General features: G+C 54.7%; 4 protein-coding genes across 4 annotated transcripts in view; all 4 read left to right on the top strand.

The window, feature by feature from the left end:
• The first annotated feature begins 1,637 nt into the window (after window positions 1-1,637).
• On the top strand, window positions 1,638-3,385 carry APOE (apolipoprotein E). The gene is made up of 3 exons (XM_060084709.1): window positions 1,638-1,704; window positions 2,189-2,378; window positions 2,668-3,385. Exons 1-3 carry the CDS (start codon window positions 1,662-1,664, stop codon window positions 3,383-3,385), a joined length of 951 nt encoding a protein of 316 aa, XP_059940692.1. The 5' UTR covers window positions 1,638-1,661.
• Window positions 3,386-10,736: 7,351 nt separating this feature from the next.
• Window positions 10,737-14,412, top strand: APOC4 (apolipoprotein C4). Its single transcript, XM_060083108.1, is given in 5 exon segments — window positions 10,737-10,743; window positions 12,510-12,690; window positions 12,692-12,789; window positions 13,871-14,012; window positions 14,247-14,412. Coding segments are annotated over 5 exon segments (594 nt in total).
• A 1,097-nt stretch (window positions 14,413-15,509) lies between these two features.
• APOC2 (apolipoprotein C2) lies at window positions 15,510-16,303 on the top strand. The gene is made up of 3 exons (XM_060085111.1): window positions 15,510-15,564; window positions 15,735-15,894; window positions 16,213-16,303. The coding sequence occupies exons 1-3, from the start codon at window positions 15,510-15,512 to the stop codon at window positions 16,301-16,303; spliced, it is 306 nt and encodes a 101-aa protein (XP_059941094.1).
• A 4,553-nt stretch (window positions 16,304-20,856) lies between these two features.
• The window catches only part of CLPTM1 (CLPTM1 regulator of GABA type A receptor forward trafficking), a 29,407-nt gene continuing 25,433 nt past the window's right edge, over window positions 20,857-24,830 (top strand). Inside the window, exon 1 of the mRNA XM_060083783.1 lies at window positions 20,857-20,941. Within this exon, the coding sequence (XP_059939766.1) occupies window positions 20,870-20,941 (72 nt within the window). The 5' untranslated portion in view covers window positions 20,857-20,869. The remainder of the gene's footprint in view (window positions 20,942-24,830) is intronic.

Here is a 24,830-nt window from a genome sequence, read left to right as displayed (position 1 = left end):
AACCGGCAGAGCCTGGATTCAGGCCCGGACAGTTTGGTTCCGGAGTCCACAGTCCTAACCAGGCAACACGAATGCTTTAAGCCCTGCGGAAGGTACAACATGCAGGCGATTCCTGCAATCCACGATGCTTGTGTTGGGGAGAAATGCTGGGTTTCCAAGTCACAGATGGGGAAGGGGACTCAGGCATTCACCTGTGCCCAAGGTCACAGCCCAAGAGGGAGCTAGGGTTAACACCCAGGTTTCACTCTCGAAGCCTGGGCTTTTAGCAGATGCCTTACACTGTCCCCGGAACTCCCATCCCGTTTCTGTCTGGGCCTCCAACCCAGAGATCCCAGACCGCAGCCCCGCTCCTTCCTCGGACCCAGGATTTTGGGCCCCCAGGCCTTTCCTCAAATTCTATTCATCCATCCTCTGGAAAAGAGAGGGACAGGGAATGTGTGTTCAAGAGAGGGACAGGGAATGGGTGTTCAAGAGAGGGACAGGGAATGGGTGTTCTGGGCAGCTGCCTGCTCCTTCCCCTTCCATGCCCAGCACCCTGCCCCCAACTCACCCACCCACCAGAATGGAGGAAGGCGCCTGAGTTACTGGGTGAGATGTCATCTCTTTTCACGGAGGCTGGGAGTGGGAGCTGCTAGCCTCCAAGCCCCACCTCCCTCCGCCTCCCTGCTGTGTGTGAAGGGGGAGGACAGCCCACCTCGTGACCTGACAGGGGCTGGCCCAGCTTGCCCTAGATCTGGAGGAGTGGGCGGGGCAGGGGGAGCCCTATAACTGGACGAACCTGGGATCCCTGACTCCTACTCAGCCCCGGAGGAAGCGAAGGACACCATTCCCCAGGAGCGGGTGAGAAACAGAGCTGGGGGCACGAAGTCCAGCTCAGGGCTTCTGTGGGGGACGGGCTGGGGGTGCAGGGCGGGGAGGAGGAGGTGGTGGTCCTACGCCTGGGCCAGGACAGAAGCAGGAGCAGGGGATGAGGCCAGAGGCAGGAGACTGGACCTAGAAGAAGCGTGGGCAGCAGGGGCATCCCGTCTGGGCTGGAAGGTGGGGTCAGGGGAGCAGCTGGACCTGTAGGAAAACCAGACGAGCCATAGCAAGAGCCCACCAATTGTCACTGTCGTTTATTGAGCACCTACTGGGTGCCCCCATCATCCTAAGATCTCCGTTAATGGGAGGCGCAGGGGTGGCGGCGACCAGGGGTGGCGGCAGGGTAGCTAGAGCGCCGGTTGAAGGACTTTTAAATGAGGATTAAATTAGCGAATATGTGGAAGATACCGTTTAGATGTGAAGTTGGAGCTTAGAATGTGAAGCTACAATGAGGAATGCGAGGTTGGAACTTAGAAAGTCCAGCTGGGGCTCACAGGGAACTCCGGGGTGGAGGGGAGGGTGGGGCGAGTGGAATTTGAACCCTGGGAGAGAGGGATAGAATTCTTGGCAGAGACCACCTGACGATGGGGAGATAGGAGAAGACAATGAGGGAATTAAATAGACAGTGAAGGGGCCGGGCTGCTTGGTAACTTTGTGATTGGATTAGGCTGATGCAGATATGGGGTGCAAGGCTTTGAGGGCCGAGACCTGATGGGGCGCGGCTCTGAGTGGGAGGAGTCCCCACTGCTGTTGAGTGACAATGTCTCCCTCCCCCAGGTTGGCCAATCGCAAGCCAGAAAATGAAAGTTCTGTGGGTCGCCTTGGTGATCACGCTCCTGGCAGGTATGGGGGCGGGGTTTGCTTAGGTTCCTTGCCCCTCCCCCTCCCATCCTCAGCTGTACCCCTTGCCCTCTTCCCGTCCCTGGGTCCCCTCTTTTGCTGGTCTATCTCCCCAGGTCTGAGGTCTCTCTGACATTCACTCGTTCTGAGCAGCTGTTTTATTCGCTCTGAGCCTCAGTTTCCCCATCCTTAAAATGAGAGTTGTAACAGTTTCTAATCCATTGCTGTCCGGCAGGTAGTGAGCCGTAGTTAAGTGTCAGCTGTGATTAGTTTTATTCTCCATCACCCCAGCATGGCGGTGCATGGAACACACAGTCGATGCTTGCCAAGTGATTAAAACACGCTGGGTGTCCCTCCACCTCCTCCCTGCCCACCGGTGCTCTGATGAAGCCCACCAGCCTTTGTGGAGCACCTACTCTGTACCAGGTACTGTGTGCCTGGAGGGGACAGAGGAGGACCCTGACTGCTGTGAACTTGCTCCGTGCAGGATGCCAGGCAGAAGTGGAGCCAGAGCCGGAGCCCGAGGTGCAGCTGGGGCAGGAGTGGCCCGGGTGGCAGGGCAGCCAGCCCTGGGAGCAGGCGCTGGGCCGCTTCTGGGATTACCTGCGCTGGGTGCAGACATTGTCTGACCAGGTGCAGGAGGAACTGCTCAGCACCCAGGTCATGCAGGAACTGACGTGAGTGCCCCTGCCCTGGCCCCTGACCCTCCTGGTGGGCAGTGCATTCTGGACCCTCAGCCTCCAGTAGTCTGGGTTTCTTTCTGTTCCCATCACCAACTCTTGGTGGTCTGGATCTCTCTTCACTTCTTGCTTTCTTTCCCTTTTTAGCTCTTGGCTTTACCTCTCTTTGATTCTGTTTTTCGACCCTTCCTGTCTCTGGCATGTTCCTCTCCATCTCTCTCTCCATCAGCTCAGGATCCCTGTTTCTCTCTCTTCACGCCCATGCTCCCTCCTTCTCGCCCCTCAGGGTGCTGATGGATGAGACCATAAAGGAAGTGAAGGCCTATAGGGAGGAGCTGGAGGGGCAGCTGGGCCCCATGGCCCAGGAGACGCAGGCCCGTGTGTCCAAGGAACTGCAGGCAGCGCAGGCCCGGCTGGCCTCTGACATGGAGGACGTGCGCAGCCGCCTGGCGCAGTACCGCAGCGAGGTGCAGGCCATGATGGGCCAGACCACCGACGAGCTGCGTGGCCGCCTGGCCTCCCACCTGCGCAAGCTGCGCAAACGGCTGCTCCGCGACGCCGAGGACCTGCAGAAGCGCCTGGCCGTGTACCGCGCGGGGGCGCTCGAGGGCTCAGAGCGCAGCGTGAGCGCCATCCGCGAGCGCCTCAGGCCCCTGGTGGAGCAGGGCCGAGCGCGGGCCGCCACCGTGGGAACCCTGGCCAGCCAGACGCTGAGGGAGCGCGCCGAGGCCTGGCACCAGAAACTGCGCGGGCGGGTGGAGGAGATGGGCACCCAGGCCCGGGACCACCTGGAGGAGATGCGGGAGCAGCTGGAGGAGGTGCGCGTCAAGATGGAGGAGCAGGGCAGCCAGATGCGCCTGCAGGCGGAGGCCTTCCAGGCCCGCCTCAGGAGCTGGTTCGAGCCCCTGGTGGAAGACATGCAGCGCCAGTGGGCTGAGCTGGTGGAGAAGGTGCAGTTGGCCATGGCCACCAGCCCCACCACTGCGCCCAGCGAGAATCACTGAGTGCCCGCGCATCCCTCTGGGAGGCCCCACTCCTGCGCCAGCCCCATGTCCCCCCAGCCTACAGGAGGCCCTGTCCCTGCCCCAGCTGTCCTCCCGGTGGGCCCTAGCTTAATAAAGTTTCATCAAGCTTCACGGCAGCTGCTGGGCATCCGTGTGTGATTTCTCACAGCTCAAGCCTCAGTTTCTCGTTCCTTCCCCCACACCGGCCACGCAGCGCTCCGTCCTGCCCCCTCTGCCTGTGTGTGTCTGTTTCTTTGTCTCTTCGAAGTCTGTCTTTGCTTCCTTCTGCTCCTTTCTGAGCCTCCTTTTTTCTTCCATCTCTGCTCACAACTGCTCACTCTCTTCCCTGCCTCTCTTACCCTTCTGTCTCTGAGACGTGGTTCTGGAACCAGTCCACCGGTGGGTTAAACCCTACGGTTGCCCCTGACTACTGTGGGCAAAAAAGCAACGTCTCGGAGGGATTTCCCTGGCCGTCCGGTGGTTAAGGGGATGCGGGTTCGATCCCTGGTTGGGGAACTAAGATCCCACATGCCCGTGGGGCAACTGAGCCCCGTGCTCCACGGTGGGATCTCCCACGTGTGGCCAAAATAAAATAAAATAAAATAATTAATATTTAAAAAATAAAAAAGCAACCTCTCTGAGCCTCCAGTGGCCCAGCTTCACAATACCTGCTTCATAGCCGTGTGACTCAAAAGACCTAAGATCGCTGTCATTAATTGTGAGCCATTTTCACTTTTTTTTTTTTCCACTCTCATTCTCCCTCCTGGCTAATCTAATTCGGCTTTCTTCCGTCTCCTGGGCTTTGTCTCCGTCCTGCTGTCCCAGAGAGGCTTTGTTTTTCTGGCTTCCTCTTTTCCTCTGCCTCTATCTTTTACCTCTCCCTCCTCCAGTGTCTCTTGCCCCTGGCCCTGCTTATTTCTTTTTTCCCCTCTTCATCCGGGTTTGTCCTTGCCACCATTTTGTTGCATGTGGACCCTCTGTCTTTCTCCCCTCATTCTTGTTCCTTCTCTCCTCCGGCTGGCTGGTTAGCCTCTGGTCTACCCTGATGAGCCTACTGAGTGCTGGGTTCAGGCTGCCGGGTTCGGGCTGCCGAGAGAGGCACGCTCTGCGAGGGTCTGCAGCAGCCCCCTTGGCGTTTAGGGCTGGACAGTCCAGTTGGAAATTGACACACAGAGAAGCGTGGCTGGAGCCTGCAGATGCCGGGCGCGCTCCCCTCTCACGTCCTCAGTTCTCCGAGGAGCAGAACAAGGTTCCCATCACAGGGACGGGCCAGGACTTGTGTCTCCCAGGCCGACCTCTGCCTGCTTTGGCTCCAACACACTGTGCACTCCGAGCTCGCCCAAGCTGCCTCGCTTGCGCTTGTGGAATCAGGCTCCTCCCCCCCACCAGATGATTCACCCTTGGGGCCGAGTAAGGAGGGGAGGTTATCTGTGGGCTCAGAGGCAGGGGGCCTAGTCCCACGCAAGTTTCTGCTGACTCACTGTGTGCCCAGGACCTGGGGCCAAGTCCCCTGAACCTGTTTCCCGGATGTCAGTGAGGGCGGGGGCGTCAGCCATATTGCCCACTTGAAGACCTGAATCTTGAATTCGGTATGAAGCCAGCTAAACGGAGAGGGTGTCCCGTCTCAGTGCAGCAGCCCCCCACCCTGGTTAGTTTTGTGAAAGGAGGCTGGAACGGGGTGCTGTGGGGTGGAGGCTGACCCCAGCAGGGATCCAGAGAGACAGCCTGAAGTCCAGGAAGGGGAGGGAGGAGATGACGGACAAAGAAGGGGAGGACACTTAGAGCCTCTCGCTGAGCCGTTGAATGTTCTTGGCTACCCCTCAGTTGCCCCATCTGTAAACAGAAACTCCTATAGCTGACATGAAGATGAGATTGGCAAACTGAAGTCGGCGTTCTGGTCTCGTGGGGTGGGGTGAGGAGGTGAGGGGACATTTGGGGGATGTGTGGGGAACACTGGGGGCTCACAGAGGAAGCAGATGTCTGGGAAGGCTGCTGAGGGGCCAACAGGGATTGGCAGCATGGAGCTGGCCAGAGGGCTGTTGCAATCCCGCCAGGGTAGTGTCTGTGCTTCCCTTTCACAACCATCCCCCTCACCCCAAGGCTGATACGTGCGTGTGGGGACACGAGGCCAGCCAACCTGGAGTCTGGGGCCAGGGCCACCCTCCCCCAGCGGCTAGGGTTCATTAGCAGTCAAAGGCAGCTGGATGGGACTTCCCTGGGGGCGCAGTGGTTAAGTAATCTGCCTGCCAATGCAGGGGACACGGGTTCGAACCCTGGTCCGGGAAGATCCCACATGCCGCAGGGCAACTAAACCCGTGCACCACAACTACTGAAGCCTGCGCGCCTAGAGCCCGCGCTCCGCAACAAGAGAAACCACCGCAATGAGAAGCCCGCGCACCACAACGAAGAGTAGCCCCTGCTCGCCACAGCTAGAGAAAGCCTGTGTGCAGCAACGAAGACCCGATGCAGCCAAAACAAAAAGGCAGCTGGGAGGAAGAGGGACGGCAGCCCCGAGGGACTGATGTGGTGGAAGGAAAGGGCGGTGGTGCTCGGTGTGCGGAGCGGCCAGAGAGGGTGCACAAGAGCAGATGGAGCCTTTACAGGGGCCCTGGAGGCTTGGACAGTGGGGAAGCAGAGAGAAGGGAGTTTCTGGTGGAGTGGTTGGAGGGGCGCACATCGGGAGCCTGGCAGCTGAGGTTTTGCACTTTTGACAGGTTGAAAAGGCTTCCCTCGTGGCTCAGTGATAAAGAATACGCCTGCCAGTGCAGGGGCCATGGGTTCGAGCCCTGGTCCGGGAAGATCCCACATGCTGCAGAGCAACTAAGCCCGTGAGCCACAGCTACTGAGCCCACGAGCCACAACTACTGAGCCCGCACGCCACAACTACTGAAGTCCATGTGCCTAGAGCCCATGCTCCACAAGAGAAGCCACCGCAGTGAGAAGCCCACGCACTGCAACGAAGACCCAAGGCAGCCAAAAATAAATAAATTAAATAAATTAAAAAAAAAAAAAAAAAAAAAAGACCTCTGTCCAAAAGGGAGATTGGGGGAAGAGAAGATCTAGTATGAGAGTGACGCTGGAGATGGCATGGGGTGGGCAGCAGTGTGGAGGCAGACTGTGTGACCCCAGATTCCTCTGAGCTGAAGAGGCCTGCTAAGAAGGGAGAGGGGACTGTAGAGGTGGCCTGGGGACACAGTGTGAATTGAGTTAGTGAGTTATTGAGAGTTAACGAGAGACACCCCCTGAGGCTGGGAGAAAGGCATGAAGCAGGCAAGACCCGTAAGGGAAGAGGGCCACAGGGAGAGGGGGAAGGCTGTCCCCTGAGTGGGGAAGGGACTCTGGCAGCTTGAGGTCCCCAACAGTCAGGGAAAGTTGGAGGTGCAGGTGCTGAAGAGCAAGATGCTTTGGGCCTAAGGCTTCAGCCCTGTGCCCCACCTGGTCCCCACCACCACGAGGGAGGGGTGAAGGAAGAGAGCTGGGTGGGCACAGGGAGGCAGGTGGCCAGGTGAGGCTTAGGGTGAGGGAGATTAACTTGACCATCCCCCCTACCCCCCCCAACCCTGCCTCAAAAAGGTCCCGGACCAGGTCACCCAAGCCGGCCTCAGTGCCCAGGAAGGACCATTCGGAGTGCCTCTCTGGCCCCACCCCACCACAAGGTTCATTCTGTCCCTCCTGGTCCTGATGGTGGCTCTCTTTGTGGTTTTGGGAGGTGAAAGTGGGATGGGACACTGAGAGTTTGAGATTTGGAAGAGTGAAGCTATCATGGGCCTGGGGCACAGGCTTAGAGGACCCTTGAGAACTCTGGGGCCCCTTCTGTGCCCTGGTTCCCATATCATCCCCCAATTGCCCCCATCTCTACCCGCTCAGGTGGGTCTCAGCGTTCTCTAAAGGCTAGTCCAGAGGGTGGCAATCTGCCCAGGGGAGCCCTAGGAACCGATGACGTCTTCAGTCTTGCTCCTCCGGGATTGGCTGTCTTGCTTTTACAGCCTTGAAAGGGCGGGGGACCAGTCCAGTGCTGAGAGCAAGGCAATTCTCAGTCAGCACCTTGAGCCTGATCTGGTGGTTCTGGTACCCCTCGCCGCATTCTAACACCATGACCCCCAGAAACACATTCAAGGATCTCCTTTCCCATCCCTGGAATCTCATCCTAAAGGGCTTCCATTTTGGAAATTTTTGCACACTTGCCCCTCTTCTGGGCACTCCCAGCCCCAGCCCAGGCAGCCCCAGGCCTCATCAGATTCCTTTCCATCATCAGAGGAGTAACGTGGTTGAATCAAGTCGTGAAGACAACACAGCGAGTTGCGTTGAGATATTTAACGCAACGAAATTGAGATATTCAAAAAAGAAAACAACAACAACAAATCGAGATTCACATACCATAATTGTCACCCTTTGAAGGTGTACAATTCAATGATTGTTGGTATATTTGCAAAGTTTGCAGCCATCACCACTATCTAATTCCACAACATTTCATCACCCCAAGAGGGAACCTTACACCCTTTAACCCTCACTCCCATCCCCTTCTCCCCAAGGCAGGGCAACCACTAATCTGCTTTCTGTCTCTATAGATTACCCAATTCTGGACATTACATATGAATGGAATCATATAACATGTGGTCTTGGGGCTTCCCTGGTGGCGCAGTGGTTAAGAATCCGCCTGCCAGTGCAGGGGACACAGGTTCGATCCCTGGTCCGGGAAGATCCCACATTCCACGGAGCAACTAAGCCCGTGTGCCACAACTACTGAGCCTGCGCTCTAGAACCCATGCTCTGCAACAAGAGAAGCCACTGCAGTGAGAAGTCCACACACCACAATGAAGAGTAGCCCCCCTCGCCGCAACTAGAGAAAGCCTGAGCGCAGCAACCGAGACACAACACAGCCAAAAATTAATTAATTAATTAATTAATATTAAAAAAAAAGAATCACCTTGGGAGTTTTTAAAATTAAAAAGACTGCTGTGTGTTATATGAAAGTTATTATGAGAATAAATCCTAAGAGTTCTCATCACAAAATTTTTTTTTATTTCTTTAATATGAAATGATGGATGTTTAATAAACTTGTATGTAAGTCAAATCCTTACGCTGTACACCTAAAACTTATACAGTGCTGTATGTCAATTTTAACTCAATAAAATTGGAAGAGAAAAAAAGTTAAACAGAGTTACCATATGACCCAGCAGTTGCATTCCTAAGTCTCTATCCAAAAGAACTGCAAACACGTTCACAACAAAAACTTGTACACAACTCTTCGTAGCACTATTATTCATAATAGCCAAAAAGTGGAAAATAGCCAAAAAATACCCATCAACTGATGAATGAATAAATAAATCTATACAGTGTTTGTATATCCACAGTATATCTATATAGGTACAGATACAGTGTATATGGTGGAATATTATTCAGCCATAAAAAGGAACAAAGCACTGGGAATTCCCTGGTGGTCCAGTGGTTAGGACTCCGAGCTCTCACTGCCGAGGGTCCAGGTTTGATCCCTGGTCTGGGAACTAAAATCCCATAAGCCTCGCAGTGAGGACAAAAAAAAAAAAAAGAGAGAGAGAGAAAAAAGAAAGAGAGATCAGAGCACTGACACACACTACAACACGGGTGAACCATGAAAACTTCATATTAAGTGAATGAAGCCAGTCACAAAAGACCACTTTTTTTTTAATTTTTATTTTTTTTAATTTTTATTTTTGGCTGCATTGGGTCTTCGTTGCTGTATGCTGGCTTTCTCTGGTTGTGTCGAGCGGGGGCTACTCTTCATTGTGGTGCACAGGCTTCTCATTGCAGTGGCTTCTCTTGTTGTGGAGCACGGGCTCTAAGAGCGCAAGCTTCAGTAATTGTGGCACGCGGGCTCAGTAGTTGTGGCACATGGGCTTAGTTGCTCCGCGGCATGTGTGATCTTCCCGGGCCAGGGCTCGAACCCATGTCCCCTGCATTGGCAGGTGGATTCTTAACCACTGTACCACCAGGGAAGCCCCAAGACCACATGTTATATGATTCCATTCATATGTAATGTCCAGAATTGGGTAATCTATAGAGACAGAAAGCAGATTAGTGGTTGCCCTGCCTTGGGGAGAAGGGGGTGGGAGTGAGGGTTAAAGAGTGTGGGGTTTCCTTTCGGGATGATGAAATGTTGTGGAATTAGATAGTGGTGATGGCTGCAAACTTTGCAAATATACCAAAAATCATTGAATTGTACACCTTCAAAGGGTGACAATTATGGTATGTGGACATCTCAATTTTTTGTTGTTGTTTTTTGTTTTTTTTTGAATATCTCAATTTTAAAAAAATGAATGGAGATCTTCCAGACAAAGGCAGAAAGAAGAGATAAATGAGGGGACATAGCAACCTCTCTTCCACCCCCCGACTTCCCTGCCACAACCCAGAGCAGCCAGGGAGGTGAGTGGTGAGGGATGCTGGAAGGGAGGTGGCTGCAGGGATTCAGGGGAGAGGGGATGGGGTCCAGACTGAGGCAGGGACCCCGGCGTGGAGAGAGTGATTTGGGAGTCTGGTGGTGGGACTGATGATCTTGTGGACACAGAGGTGCAGGCTCAGAGATGCTACCTGTCCCCACACACACATGCTGGGGTCTCAAGGCCCACCGCTCCCAACCCCCAGTCCCTCCTTGTGACCTCTCTGCCCCCACCTCCCAACTGCTGTTGTTTTTGGGCTGCCTCTGAGGTCCACCCTGAACGACCTTCAGCCCATTCCTGCCCTGGATAACAGATGGGCAAACACTGCAAGCAGCAAACAGCTCATGCTGACCTTGGAGCCAGGGCAGGGTCAGAGACCTTTTCCCCCCTCCCCCGGGCCGACCCAACCCTGACCCTGCTTCAACCTCTTTCTTGCTCTCTAGAATTGGGGTGGGGAGGTGAGGGCAGAGGTCGTTCCTGGCTTAGCTAGCCAGAAACGGCTAGCTAAGTATGAAAGGGCTGGGTTCAGATTCACCACTTGGTGGCTGGGGAGCCCCACCCCCACAGCCTCAGTTTCCTTATATGTAAAATGGGAATGAAAAAGATGCCCACTTTATAAGGTCTGACGTTAATTCAGGGAGTTAATGCGCTGAAGCCTTGCGGTGGCACCTGATGCGTAGTGAGCGCTCAGGAAGCACAAGCTTAATAAATAGCAGCTGGCGTTGCAGCACGGCTTTGCTGCCTGTCTCCTGTTGCTCGAGGCACTTTAGGTAAACGACCTGCTTTACTCTCCTGTGTAGGAACGTAGTCCATGACTCCGGTTCCTGGACGGAGAAACAGGCCCAGAGACATTAAGCAACATACACCAGGTCACACAGCAGGAAGGAGGTGGAGCCAGACTGTGAACCCAACACCATGCTGCTTCTCCTAAGACCATGCAAAGTGGGTGTTTCCTTTTTCTTTTGTTATTATGGTAAAATACATAACATCAAGTTTACCATTTTAACCATTTTTAGGTGTTCGGTTCAGTGGCATTGAGTACATTCACAATCTTGTGCAACCATTACCACTATCCATTTCCAGAATGTTTTCAGCATCCCAAACAGAAACTCCAGGAGATTTTATTTTGCTGATTAGTGTCAGTGAGGAACTCCAGGGAACATTCGTAGAGCAACTACTGTGTGCTAGAGCCCACGCTGGGGCCATTGGAATGGACAGCATTCTTCTGGAAGCCTCTGCATTTGTCCTGTACAATCATCCAGGTTGTGGCCAAAGTGGGGTTGTCAGATTCACCACATAAAAATATGGGACGTGGGACTTCCCTGGTAGTCTAGTGGTTAAAAATCCGCCTTCCAGTGCAGAGGATGCGGTTCGATCCCTGGTCGGGGAACTAAGATCCCACGTGCTGCAGGGCAACTAAGCCCGTGCGCCGCCATGAAAGATCCCACGTGCCGCAACTAAGACCCAAGGCAGCCAAAAATAAATAAATAAATATTGAAAAAAATATATAGGATGCCTAGTTAGATTTGAATTTCAGATACACAACAAATAAATAATAGTAAAACTCCCAAATATTGCATGGGACATACTTATACTAAAAATAGATTCATGGGACTTCCCTCGCGGTCCAATGGTTAGGACTCTGTGCTTCCACTGCAGGGGGCCCGGGTTCAATCCCTGGTTGGGGAACTAAGATGCTGCATGCTGTGCATGCCCCCCCCCCCCAGTTTTTAAAAATAAATCAATTAATTTAAAAAGGTTCATTATTTATCTGACATTCAAATGTCACAGGGCGTCCTGTATTTTATCTGGCAACCTTAGAGCAAGGAATCCAGCCCATGGTTCCCTGGCTAAACTGTGCACCCTGGCTCATGGCTGGGTCCTCCAGGAGAAAAAGGCTCATTTTCTTTCTGTCTGGTGTTTGGCCCAAGCCTGATGCTGACAACCTCTCACTAAGCTCTCCCTCACAGGGCCTCACCCAGCCTTCATGTGGACTCTGGGAGGCAGGCACTTACTACCATCCCCATTTTACAGATGAAAACACTGAGCCCAGAGAAGGGAATGTATGTGCCCTGGTCACGCAGTGAAGGTGTGTCTGGCCCTGTAGTCCAGTGGCCAGTGGATCTCAGAGACAAAAGAAATAATAATAAACAGGTCTGATCTGTGAGCACCTGTGTTGCCAGACTCCACGTTAAGAATTTCCCTTGGGGACTTCCCTGGTGGCACAGTGGTTAAGAATCCGCCTGCCAATGCAGGGGACATGGGTTCAATCCCTGGTCTGGGAAGATCCCACATGCTGCGGAGCAACTAAGCCCGTGTGCCACAACTACTGAGCCTGTGCTCTAGACCCCACGAGCCACAACTACTGAGCCCGCGTGCTACAACTACTGAAACTTGTGCACCTAGAGCCCGTGCTCCGCAACAAGAGAAGCGACCACAATGAGAAGCCCGCGCACCACAATGAAGAGTAGCCCCCGCTCACCACAACTAGAGAAAGCCTGCGTCAGCAACAAAGACCCAACACAGCCAAAAAAAAAAGAAGAATTTCCCTTGTTATCACGTCATTTATTTAATGTCCTAAAGTATGGGTTGTAGACCCATTTTACGGAGGAGGAAACTGAGGCCCAAAAGAGGGTCTGTCACACGAGGTGGAGCCAGAATTTGAACCCAGTTCAGCACAGGAGGCTAATCTTCCCCTGTCAGTTTAGGGTGGTGGGAGGGTAGGAAGGAGAAAGGAAGGAGGCCAGGAGGGGCGGGCGTGGCCTTGGATCATCACTGTCACCTGGGTCCCTCTCTCTCTGAAGTCCCTGCCAAGGGGCGTGGGGAGGTGGCCAGGGGAGGGCTCTGCTCAGTGCAGCCTCCCCTTCCCCCAGCTCAGAGAGCTGAACACAGAGGGCCCGAGGCCCCCAGAAATGTTGTTCCCTGGATGCAGATCCCGGGCCCTGTCCTCCCTCTGCTTCTGCGTCCTGGTCCTGGCCTGTGTCGTGGGTGAGGAGGAGTGGGTGGGCGGGTCTGAGGACCCCGATGCAGCATGGGGTGTGAGTGTGACCGGCTGTGAGGCGTGCAGCTGTGCGTGTGTGTCTGGGAGTGTGTGTCAGGGGCGGCCATGTGTGAACAGTGTACACGGGGTTGGTACAGATGACAGTGATCATGAATATGCATTTGTGCGTGTGTCAGCAGACGAGTATGCAGTCATGGTAAACGTGTAAGTCTGTGAACATGCATTTGTATGCTTGTGTGCACATGTGTGTCTTTAGGGGGTATTTATGCAAAAGATTTGACAGTCTGGGCATGTGGAAGGGTGTCTGTCTGTACTGGTGTGTGAGTATGTCTGGGTTCTGCACATGTATTTAAATTGTGTATATATATATATATATATGCAGTGCATCCGATGTGCAGGAAACCGGTCCAAGTGCCTTCTACATGTTAACCCCTAACTCTCACAATAACCCTATAAGCTAGGACCTGTCATTATCCCATTCTACAGAAGGGGAAACTGAGTCTTGAAGAGGTTAACTCATTGGCCAAGGGCACACCACACGTCACATGGGTTCCTCTGTACACACGTGTACCCGTGTGATGGCTGGTCTCTGTAGGTGAGGCTTTGCCCAGGTGCATGGGTGCTGGACAGACAGGTGTGTGTGATTCCTGGCAGAACCCCTGGCCCACCAGCCCGACACATGGCCTTGCCAACCTCCATCCCTGGGGGCATCCTTCACTGCCTGCGGAGGTTGTTCAGACCGTGTGGGAGTCACAGGAGAATAGAGGGGGCGGCAAGTTCAGGTAGTGAGGGAGGCATCAGGAGCGGGGCAGGGGGCAGAGAGGCGGCGTTACAGACCGCGGGAGGAAACCCCAGGCAGACGCAGGGGTGACGGGGCTCCCGGGCTCAGAGGGTGAAAGGAGATGACCGCTGGCTGAAGGGGGGTGAGGGGTCAGAGGGACATAGAAGGCGATGAGAGGACCGGCAAGGGGCCACCAGGAGCCACGGTGACGGTGAGCTTGGAGGGAAAGGGAGATAGAAGGGTTCTGGGGTCCCAGCCATCCCAAGTTGCCCTCTGATCCCATCTAGCATGTCAGCAAGAAGGGCCTGGGGGAACCTCGAGTCCCCCGCCAGAGCCGGCCAGTAGTTGCTGGAGCCTGGTTCCGGGCAAGGTGAAGGAGTGGATGGAGCCGCTGGTGACCAGGACAAGAGAGAGTTGGCAGTGGTTCTGGTGCGCGTGCGCAGAACGGGGCTGGGGGCCTGAGTCTGAGGGAAGAGGGGCAGGGCCGGAACTCGTGGGTTCCCAGGGAGCAGGACAGGGCGGGGGCTGGGCTGTGACCCCTGGGCCCCAGAGGGGTAGAGGGTAAGAGGTGAGAGCAGGGACTCCTGGGTCAGAGGGAGGAAGGGGTCAACGGGGCAGAAGTCTCGGGGGGGGTAGCTGGGGTCTCCACTGTGATGTCCACAGGGGCCCCAGGGCCTTCCAGGGCTTTGTGCAGACCTACTATGATGACCACCTGAGGGGCCTGGGTTCCCACACCCAGGTCTGGCTCCAAAGCTCCAAGGACAGCCTCCTGAACAAGGCCTACAACCTGTGTCCCCAGCTGCTCTGCGGGGACAGCTACTGGGATTAAAGTGCTCACAGCCTCCGCAATAAAGAAGTTCTCCTCTGTGTCCCTGTCCCTCCTGTGTCCCAGTCCTGGATGCTGCCAGAGATAACCCCACCCCATCCGCCCCCCCCCACCAGGTTGAGGAGTAGAGGAAGTGACACGTGGCAGGGGAGTGACAGTGGGGGTGGGGGAAGGAGTGGGGGGTGGGGGAAGGAGTGGGGGCCGGGGTGGGGGGAATGACCCTGCTCCCCCAGTGCTGAGACCCACCACTGCAGGCTTGTGGGCGGCCTGGAAGACTCCAGGCTTCTCAGTTTCTCAGGAGGGTGAAGGCTGGAGACCAGGCAGGGTCAACAAGCACCCCCAGCGGCCCCTCCTTCAGCGCGCTGCGTTCACCTCCCACGGGATGGAGACCCCAGGCCTCATGCCTGGCGGGCACCCAGAGCCCCCATCACCTCCACACTCCCCACCCAGCCTGTCTCTCTCAGCGGTGAATCTTCAGAGTGGAGGCTCCCTGTGGCTTGACCTCAGGGATGTCACTGCCCTCTCTGCCCACAGCCCGCCCCCCCACCCCCAGCAGTTCTGTTGGCCAGGACTTTGGCCTAGGCGTTGAGGTCGGGGTGGTGGCTGTGAAGGGGTGGACCTCAAGAGCTATAAAGCCCTTCTCTGCCTGTTTGGAGCTGGTGAGGACAGCCTGCCAGAGTCCGGTAAGAGAGGGACATGGCGGGCGGGGGACAGCAGGAGGTGGCCAAGATTGTTAAAGCAGAAACTGCAAGAGTCAAGATATTAGATTCCAGTGATAGAATCATGGAATTTAGAGTATTCCCTGCCAGTCCAGTGGTTAGGACTCGGCGCTTTCACTTCTGCGGCCGGGTTTCAGTTCCTGGTCGGGGAACTAAGATCCTGTAAGAGCACAGGGCTGCCAAAAAAAAAAAAAAAATTAAGATGGTACAATCGGCCATCGGGAGTAGCATCATAGAATGTTAGGAAGTGAGGCCCAATCAAGCCATTAGGGGTTTGACTCAGGTGGGGGGGAGGGGGAGAGGGGGTCCCAGACCCTAGGATTAGACACCTCCTGTGGCCCTGTCCCACACCCTCCTCAGCGTTCCAGGTCTCCTGACACCATGGGCACCCGATACTTCCTGGCTCTGTTTCTCATCCTCCTGGTGTTGGGATTCGGTGAGTGTGGTCCGTAGGAGAGGAGGGGCTATGAGGAGGGGGATGAGCCCCAAGCCTCTTCCCAGCCCAATTCTTGCCTGGCCCTGCCCCTGCCCATTCCTCTCCTTCCCCGCCTCATTCTCTCCCTGCTGCAGGCCCCGCAGCTCCCCTAACTCACTCTCCTCCTGCAGAGGTCCAGGGCGACCCTGTGCCCCAGCAAGAAGAGACTGCCAGCCCTGCCCTGCTCACCAAGGTGCAGGAATCACTCTTAGATTATTGGGTTGTAGCCAAGGCAGCTGCCGAGAAGCTGTACATGAAGACATACTTGCCCGCCATGGATGAGAAAATCAGGTATCACCCGCCTCCCACCCCCACCCCAGGAACAGGGACTCCCAGCCCCCAGCCCCTTCTCCCTCAGACTCAGGAGTCCAGGTTCAAACCTGGACCTGGTATCTCAAGGCCCAGGGATCTCAGCTCCCAGCCCCCAGTCCCAGTAGAACCCGGGATACTGAGATGCCAGCCCTGTCCTACTTAGGGATCCAGGAGTTTGGGTTCTAGCCACGTTTTCCCACAGGGCACATGATTCTGGGCCCCAGCGCCTCCTCCCTCAGACCCAGGAGTCCCAGCCCCCAGCCCCTCCTCCTCAGCCCTTCTGTCCTTTCTCCCCAGGGACATATACAGCAAAAGCACGGCAGCTATGACCACCTATGCAGGGATTTTTACTGACCAGGTCATTTCTCTGCTGAAGGGAGAACATTAACAGCTGGGCCCCCAATCTTGGGGGATGTCCAGAACCCAGCAACCCCTTGGGTCCCCTGATCTATACCCCACCCCCACTTCCTAGCAACTCTCAGCATCCTGCTCCCAACTCTAGCCTGACTTCTTATCAATAAAAATTAAAAAAAAAAAGCCAAGTTTATTCTTTTGGATATGGTTGCTTTTCTGAGACCTCAAGGGCCAAGATGGAGGATCTGACGCTGTCCAGCCAACATTTATTGAGCGTCTATTCTATGTATATCGCCCTAACCTGGTCAATGGGAATAAAGAGGTGAATAATAATAATGAATAATCATAACAACAATAATTGGAGACTGACTTTCACCAAGGTCTGGCTTTCTCTTCTTCTTTTTTTTTTTTTTTGGCCACACTATGTGGCATGCGTGCAGGATCTTAGTTCCCTGACCAAGGATCGAACCCGTGCCCCCTGCAGTGGAAGCACAGAGTCTTAACCACTGGACCGCCAGGGAACTCCTGGCTTTCTCATTTGTAAAATGATAAATGGACATAGCTAATCTGCAGTGGACTCTGGCCATGTCCGGGTTCTGGGCTGACACTTTGAATATGCCATCGCAGTGAGGTGTCCAGGGGCCCTGTGGCAGAGGGGAGAGCAGTGCCCATGAGTCATTGCTGAGCGTGGCAAGGCAGTGCCCAGGTGGGCTGGGACCCGAGAGGACAGAACTGTAGACGCTGTGCTCTGTGCCACTTCCTATACATTTGTCCCACATGTATTTATTGAGACACAACCAGGTGCTGGAGACACAGCAGGGAAAAGACCTGCCCTCACGTGGCCCCCGCAAAAATGTACTGATTGGGTCCTGACCCAGTTTCACACGTTTTTTGTTTGTTTGTTTGTTTAATTTATTTTTGCCTGCGCTGGGTCTTCGTTGTGCGCGGGCTTTCTCTAGTTGTGGTGAGCGGGGGCTACTCTTCACTGCGGAGCACAGGCTCTAGGTGTGTGGGCTTCAGTAGTTGTGGCATGCAGGCTCAGTAGTTGTGGCTTGTGGGCTCTAGAGTGCAGGCTCAGCAGGTGTGGCGCATGGGCTTAGCTGCTCCGCAGCATGTGGGATCTTCCTGGACCAGGGCTTGAACCCGTGTCCCCTGCATTGGCAGGCGGATTCCCAACCACTGCGCCACCAGGGAAGTCTGTCACATGGTTTTATTGATTACCGTTTTGTGGTATGCTTTTTAGCTGTTCTCATTAGCAATAGTAATAATACTTACTGAGCTCCTACTCAGGGCCAGGAGCTCTGGTCCATCCTGAGCCACAAATAGAGAGGCTGAGGGGGTGGAAGGCAGAGGATGAACAAGAGGACCCATGGATAAGATAACTTCAGACAGCAACGCGGGCAATGAAGAAAAGGAGAGGAAGTGAGGAGTTCAAGGTCTGGGGGCAGCCACCTTGGGTTGGGGCACGGGGAGAGCCCTCTAGAGGACCCAGCTGGGCTGGTCACAGGGCATGCGTCACAATGCAGTGTGGTAAGGACTATTGTTGATGGAAAATAGGGGGAGGGGAGAACTCACTTGGTTCCCAGGTCTGAGCGGATGGAAGAGGGTATATGGGCAGTGGGGGATTACAGGCCAAAAGCACAGGGTGTAACATAAGAGCAGAGGCCCTGCAGTCTGAGAGAGGACAGTGCTGGGGCACATGGGTAGAGGGACTAAGAGCCTGGACTCCTGCATCTGGAGGGAGTAGAGAGTGGTCCTGGGCAGCCAAGTTCTATGGGTGGCGCTATTGGCCTCTGAAGATGCAGGGCCTGTATTCTCCTAATAGACTTGGCATTAACTTCCAGCCAGCCTTTTCAGTACTCTTGGGGCAGTTCTCCCAGGTCCTGGGGCTGGGCAGCTGTGAATCTAGCAGAAAACAGGGGCCTTGGGGAAGGGTTGTGAGAAATGCCCCCAAGTCCCCAGGGCCTGGGAAGAGCTGAGGCTGCCAAGCGCAATGGGTGATGGGGAGGGGGGAACCCTGGAGGAACAATCCCTGCTCTGTCCCTTGTTTCCCACAGACTCAAGCCAAATCAAACCACTGCCCAGGCCAGTTCTGCTTCCAACCAATCCTGGTGTACCTCCCAGACTCCGCCTTCCTTTCTCAGGCTCCCACCCCAGTCCCACTCCCTTCAGGACCCCAGGAGTCCAGGCCCCAAGACTCCTCCTCCCCCAGAACTCAGGACCTCCAATCCATTCTCCTCAGGACCCAGAAGTTCAGGTCCCCAGCCCCCTTAGAACCTGAAATCCCAGCCTCTGGTTGGTGTTGGGCGTCCCCTAGTGGAGCGCAGTGTGTGTCTGGCCTGTGATTCACTTAAGTTAGTAGGAATGGAAGAATTTACTTGGTCACTCAGCAGACATGGGGGAGGGCTTTACAAGGGCCCCGTCTGAGGTCACAGTCTAGCTAAGAGCCTCTAGTGTTCCAACAGATCAGGACTCTGCGGTGTATGAGAGAGGACGTTGGGGGACCTAGAGCTGAGAGCAGAGATGGGGTAACAATGAAACCGGAGAAGATGAAGCTTCAAAGCCCCTCACCTGCCCGGGCTTTCTGTGGTTCTCTATTTATATGTGTACATGTAATTTTGTACTTTAAAAAAAGAAGCCCACAAAAATCTCAATCTGCCCATCTTCTGGGGGACTTCATCAGTATGTTCATTTCATCCCTAGACTTGAAGACTGGGTCTACAATTTCACAGAATCGTTATTACTATCATTGTTGTCTGTAAGAGAAGGGGACCGGGCAAGAAGTTTTCTTTTTTTAAAAAAATTAATTAATTCACTAATCAGGCTGCGTTGGGTCTTCGTTGCTGTGCGAGGGCTTTCTTCGTTGTGGTGCGCGGGCTTCTCACTGTGGTGGCTTCTTTTGCTGCAGAGCACCGGCTCTAGGTGCGCAGGTTTCAGGAGTTGTAGTTCGCGGGTTCTAGAGTACAGGCTCAGTAGTTGCGGCACGCGGGCTTAGCTGCTTCGCAGCACTTGGGATCTTCCTAGACCAGGACTCGAACCTGTGTCCCCTGCATGGGCAGGTGGATTCTTAACCACTGCGCCACCAGTGTAGACCCAAGAAGTTTTCCAAGGTTTCTTCTTGTCCTTGTGTTGGTTCACAGAGGTAATTCATTCATCTTCCCCACTCAACGTTTCATCCTTTCACTCGGCAATCACGCCCTGGGACAGGGCTGGAGACACATCCATCTCTGTCAGTGATGACACAAAGTGGGCAGGGAGGGCGTGGGGAGTCCAGGGATCTAGGAGGATCGGGAGGCGGTGCCCCGCCCAGTCTGGGGGCCAGGGAGGAGGCATAATACTATTGAGCTGAGACCGCGAGGAAAGTGGAGGATTATCAATAGACAGTAAAATGATAAATAAATAATTAAAATATCTCTATGCAAAGCCTGCTCTCCTTTTCAGATAATATGTAAAGTTCATAATAACAGTGCGTGATACTGATCACTTAGCCTCACATTGAGGACCCGGGCCAGGTGTTTTATATTCTTGATTTCACTGGGTCTTCCCAATAACCCGGCGGGGCAAAGGCGGAGAGGAAGAGCGGGTACGATTATAATACCTAGCTTATAAAAGAGGACGAAAATGAGGCCCAAAGAGATAGGTCACTTGTCCGGGATCATTTAGTCGGTCAGTAGCACAACCAGGGTCCGAACCCAGGTCAGACTTCCACCCAAATTCATTGGTGAAGGTTTAAAAGCCGCTGAGTCTTCTGTCCTCTCTGGGACTCTATAATTCCTTTTCCGGGCCAAGGGTCTTTCAACACGTGTCCAAGCCCGGAGCTGTAGGAAGATAGCTAATGAAAAAGTACGGAGTTCTTAGAGCCCTTGAAGCCGAGGCCATAGCTGCGAGGTTTACTAGAAAGCGGACCTCTAAGGGAACGCGCTTGCGCATTAAACTAGGCGGCCCGAAAGCTTAGGGAGGGGCTGACAAGGTCCGATTTGGAAGTGTGGTGGCGTGAGAGCACTGAAATAGTAACTAAATGCACAGAACTATAACCTAGGGAGACTTGTCGGAGGAAAGGGCTGCGTTAGGAAGAGGGGTCTGAAAGCGAGGCCACCGGCCAAAGATCCTGCCCTCCGAGTCTTGGGTGCGGAGGCCAGGAAGATTCCTTTAACGCAGGAGGGGCGGGGTTCAAGTGGAGCGTCTCGAAGTGTTACGGTGGCCGGGAAAGCTCAAGAAACTTGGAACTTAAAGAATAGGCGGGGCAAAGTGGACAGGATGACCCAGGAGGCTCGTATAACTGGAAGAAGCGGGTTATTCGTGGGGGCAGAAAGAACGGAGGCTGTGGGAAGCGTACATGTTGGCCAAGAAAGCCCTGGGAGTTCGGGGCATGCAGTGTATCTACTAGGCGAAAACAAACGGACTGCGACGGGACGGAGAGTACGGTGGCCTGCTTGGTCCTTTCATAGACTTCAGCGGCTCCGGAGAGGCGCGGCTGAGGCGCTCTTGCGGGTTACGGTGGCCGGCAGGTCGGGCAAAGCGTGAAATCTCGCGCGATCGCGCTGGAGCCGTCGGGGACGGGGCGGGGCTGGCGGCGGGGGCGGGGACCCGGAGCGGGAAGATGGCGGCCGCGCAGGAGGCGGACGGGGCCGGCAGCGCTGTAGTGGCGGCCGGGGGAGGCAGCTCCGGTCAGGTACGGAGGCCGAGAGGGGCCTGAGGGGCTCTTCCCCACCCGGGGGGCCTCCCACGGGGCGTGTCCTGCCTCTCTTCACAGAATCCTGTGCACTGGGGGCTCCTTGCCCATAGGGACCTTGAATACCGGGCCCAGGTGGGGCCGGGCAGCCCGGGAGGCTGGACAGTGCAGGGAGCGGGGCCCTGTTGCGCGCCGGGTCCCCTGCATGCTCGCGCCGGGCGGCCACCAGGCTTGTTGCTCGAGCTGAGGACACAGTGGCGCGGAGGGGCGCAGACTTGTACCCAAGCGCCCTGGGTTCTCGACTCCGTGATTCCAGGCTCCAGGACAGTTCCTAGAATGGTCTGACGTTCACGGGGTGCTCTGGGTGTGGGCAATGATTGATTGATTGGGAGTTGTCTAACTCTGGGGAAGTCAGGTAACCATCGTGGATAAGGGCACGCGCTGTGGGGGCTGACAGACCCATTTTATAGTCAGGAATCCAAGGAACAGACAAAGGCGCCTACAGAAGGTCACCCAGGTTAGATCTGGGATCCATTCCCTGTAGAACTTACCAGCCATTGCTGAAGCAAGGTGGTCGGGACGGGGATGGGCTTATTTTCAGCATAAACTAGTCCTATGCGGGAATTCGTCCTGGTACTGATGACTTCTGACCCATTGCCACTTGAACTAAACTGAGGCTGCAGAACAGACTAGTTCAGGCAGCCGCCCTTCAGACGTTTATGGAAGCGATGGAGTGACAGCGAGGTGCTGTCGACCCACCCACTGGGATGTCACTGACACGTGGGAGGCAGCACAGGGGAGAAGAGTGCAGGTTGGGAGGGGAAGACGAAGCTGAAGCTGACACTCTGTGACCTTGGCAAGTTCCTTTCCCCCTTCATTTCTCCAGTGGTAAATGGAGGGATTGGACAGGAGGGCCAGCCCTGTGATGGGCCCTGAAGATGGCTCCAGCCATGTCCCTGCATCAGTGGACTGAGAGAGAAGACTGGTGTGTAAACAAAGAATTATAATCCTGGATGACAAGGATGGTGACAAAAAGTCCGTGTCAGAAACTGAGGGAGCCCAGAGGAGGAGCAAATAATATCGCCTGGGGAGGACACTAGGGTGAAATTTGTGTGACAGAGCCAGCATCCCTGGTCTGGATCTTTTCAGCATCTTCAACCAGGGCCTGGCCCTGGGGGCAGCCCTAGGAAATGTTTGTCTCTATCTTTAGGGGCTTCCCAGTCTCGCTGAAAGAAGGTCTTTCCCCCTCTGCGTTTCTGTTGATTATTGTGGGGGGGATGATCAGAGAGACAAGGGCTCAGGGTGCCCTGATTACCCTAAGCTTACAGAGGACCCCTCCCCGCCAAGAACTCTTCTTGTCCCACTTCTGCTTAAAATCTTTCGAGACTTATTCCTTTGCTTTCAGGATTAAGTACAGATTCTTTGGTAGATCAAGGCTTTGCATGATCTGCGCTTTTTCCTCAGACTAGGCTAGGATTTCTCAACCTCAGCACTATTGACATTTGGGGTTGGATAATTCTTCGTGGTAGGAGGCCGTCCTGTGCATTGTAGGATGTTTAGCAGCATCCCTGGCCATGCTAGATATCAGAAGCACACACATCCTTCCCCAGTTGTGACAACTAAAAATGTCTCCAGATGTTGCGTTGCTAAATGTCCCCTGGGGGGCAGAATTGTCCGTGCTTGAGTCACTGGACAAGAGGAGCATCAGCCACTGTGAAGCTCTTTTATTTCCAGGAGTGTGCCTCGCGCTCTCTCTCCACCTCGTAGCCTTTGCACATGTTTCTCTTTACCTGCCTGATCCTTATTAGTCCTGTGCATCTCAGGGGCTCTCTCCCCTAGGAAGCCTCTCTGACCCTCTCAGGCTGGGTCAGGGCTCCAGCAGTCCCTGGGCTCCTCTGTCCCAGCCCTGCCCGCTCTGGGTTGTCACTGTCTGTCTCCTCCAGTGGGCTGGGAGCCCCTGGAGGGCAGAGCAGGAACTGTCTTGGTCACCACTGTGTGCCCAGCACTTCCCAGCTCAGGACCAGGCACAGAGCAAGCCCTCAGCGTTAGTGGAATGCGTGGGTCTTGAGGCAGAGGCTGGGCTGAGGTGGAATTCCCATGGTGGATCCAGGCAGTCAGGGAGGATGCCCTGACTTCCTCCCAGCCCCGGCCCAGTCTCATGGCCTCAGCTGCTTCCTGGGCCCCTTAGTGGGTGTTCCGGGGATTGTGTGTGAGAGTGGGCTCATGGGTGCAAGAGCAGGCACGACGTCTTAGTCACTGCTGTGTCCGCAGCCACCGCTGCCCTCTCCTGGCTCATGCGCAGACCCTCAGCAATCTCCTGCCCCAGCCAGCCTGCTCCTCCTTCAGGTGGGGACTCAGACACCAGGCCCACAGCTCTGGTAATCATTGCTTCAGCTAACGTGGGTTGAGTCCCCACTACATGCTAGTTCCCATGCTAATGCTGGGACACGGCTATGATCCAAACAGAGGCCCTGCCCTCTTGGAGCCCGTGTATTTGTTGAGGGCTGGGAGTGGGGAGGGGGGTGGGGTTGGGGACAGGGACAGTGAACAAGGTAAATAAGAAAAATACACAGCGGTTCGGATGGTGCTAAGTGCCACGGGCAGAACCAAAGCTGGGGGGGCGCATAGGCAGTGAGGGGTGGGTAGGAGGTCGCCATTTAAATACAGTGGTCTGGGAAGGGCTTTCCGAGGAGGCGACATTTGAACAAAGACCTAAAGGAGATGAGGGAGGGAGTCACCCATATGGTGGGGGAAAGCCTTTCAGGTAAAGAGAACAGCCGGTGCAAAGGCCCTGAGGTGGAACAGGTGTGATGAGGGAGTGGCAGGGAGGCCGATGTGGCTGGAACTGGTGACTGAGGGGAGAGGGGTGAGAGCAGATGGGCACAGAGGATCCTGCCAGGCCTCAGGGGCCATGGTGACAACTTTGCCTGTACTCTGAGGGAAGTGGAGCCACAGGAGGGTTACCTTTTTATTGAAGTGTAATTTAGATACCGTAACATTCACCTGTTGTCAGTGTAGAGTTCAGTGGCTTTCAGTACATTTATGCAGTTGTGCAGTACAGTCACCACCACCGTGTGGTCTGAGAACACTCCCATCCCTGCAAAGTACTCCCTTGTTCCCTTTTGCACTTTCTCTGCCCCCAGCAGTGTCCCTTTTTATTGCGCAGTAGTATTCCATTGTGCAGATCCATCACCGGTCATTCATCGAAAGACTTTTGTGTTGTTTCTGGCTTTACAAGTGACACTGCTATGAACATTTGCGTATAAGCTTTTGTGTGGACGCAGAGTTCTTGTTTCTCGGAGGCAGAGACCTCGGAGGGGGATTACTGGTTCGGGTGGCAGGGGCACATTTAGCTTTTTAAATATCTGCGTATTTTTCAAAGCAGCAGCTCCATTTCTCCTACCAGCAGTGTACAGCTCTTACAGTTTCTCCACATCCTCGCCAGCACTTGTGATTGTCCATCTTTTTGATTACGGGCATCCTAGTGAAGTGGCACCTTTGCATTTGGTTTCCTTTGCATTTCCCTGGGAGGGTTTCCAGCCAGCTTGTCCACCATTGCAGGTAAGAGAACAGACCTGGGAGCCAGCCAGACATGGGTTCAAATCCTCGCCTGGCCTCAAGCTTCCTTTTCTTGATCCAGAATCAGCTCAGACCTGCTGCAAACGCTTGCTTGGCCCCCCCAGTGCTCCCAGGAGCGAGGCCAGCCCTGAACAAGGGGGACCTGTGCCTATTCGACCTCGCCTGCCCCTCAGCCAAACCTTTGCCCACACCTTTTCTCTCCCTTAGACACCCTTCACCCAAATGTCAAAGACAGCTCCTCGGGAGGCCTCCCTAACCGCCCCGTCACCCCTCTGCTTGTTTCCCCTGGAACACTTTCCTGTTTACCTTT

Source organism: Mesoplodon densirostris, chromosome 19, assembly GCF_025265405.1.
Source record: "Mesoplodon densirostris isolate mMesDen1 chromosome 19, mMesDen1 primary haplotype, whole genome shotgun sequence".
Taxonomy (NCBI): domain Eukaryota; kingdom Metazoa; phylum Chordata; class Mammalia; order Artiodactyla; family Ziphiidae; genus Mesoplodon; species Mesoplodon densirostris.
The sequence above is the reverse complement of the archived record's forward strand: the minus strand, read 5'-3'. Positions and strand labels throughout refer to the sequence as shown.

Coding starts and splice junctions, on each gene's coding strand:
- APOC2 (XM_060085111.1), top strand. CDS start 15,510: ATGGGCACCCGATACTTCCTGGCTCTGTTTCTCATCCTCCTGGTGTTG. Junction 15,565..15,734: donor CCTCCTGGTGTTGGGATTCG/GTGAGTGTGGTC, acceptor CTCCTCCTGCAG/AGGTCCAGGGCGACCCTGTG. Junction 15,895..16,212: donor GCCATGGATGAGAAAATCAG/GTATCACCCGCC, acceptor CTTTCTCCCCAG/GGACATATACAGCAAAAGCA.
- APOE (XM_060084709.1), top strand. CDS start 1,662: ATGAAAGTTCTGTGGGTCGCCTTGGTGATCACGCTCCTGGCAG. Junction 1,705..2,188: donor GGTGATCACGCTCCTGGCAG/GTATGGGGGCGG, acceptor TGCTCCGTGCAG/GATGCCAGGCAGAAGTGGAG. Junction 2,379..2,667: donor CAGGTCATGCAGGAACTGAC/GTGAGTGCCCCT, acceptor CTCGCCCCTCAG/GGTGCTGATGGATGAGACCA.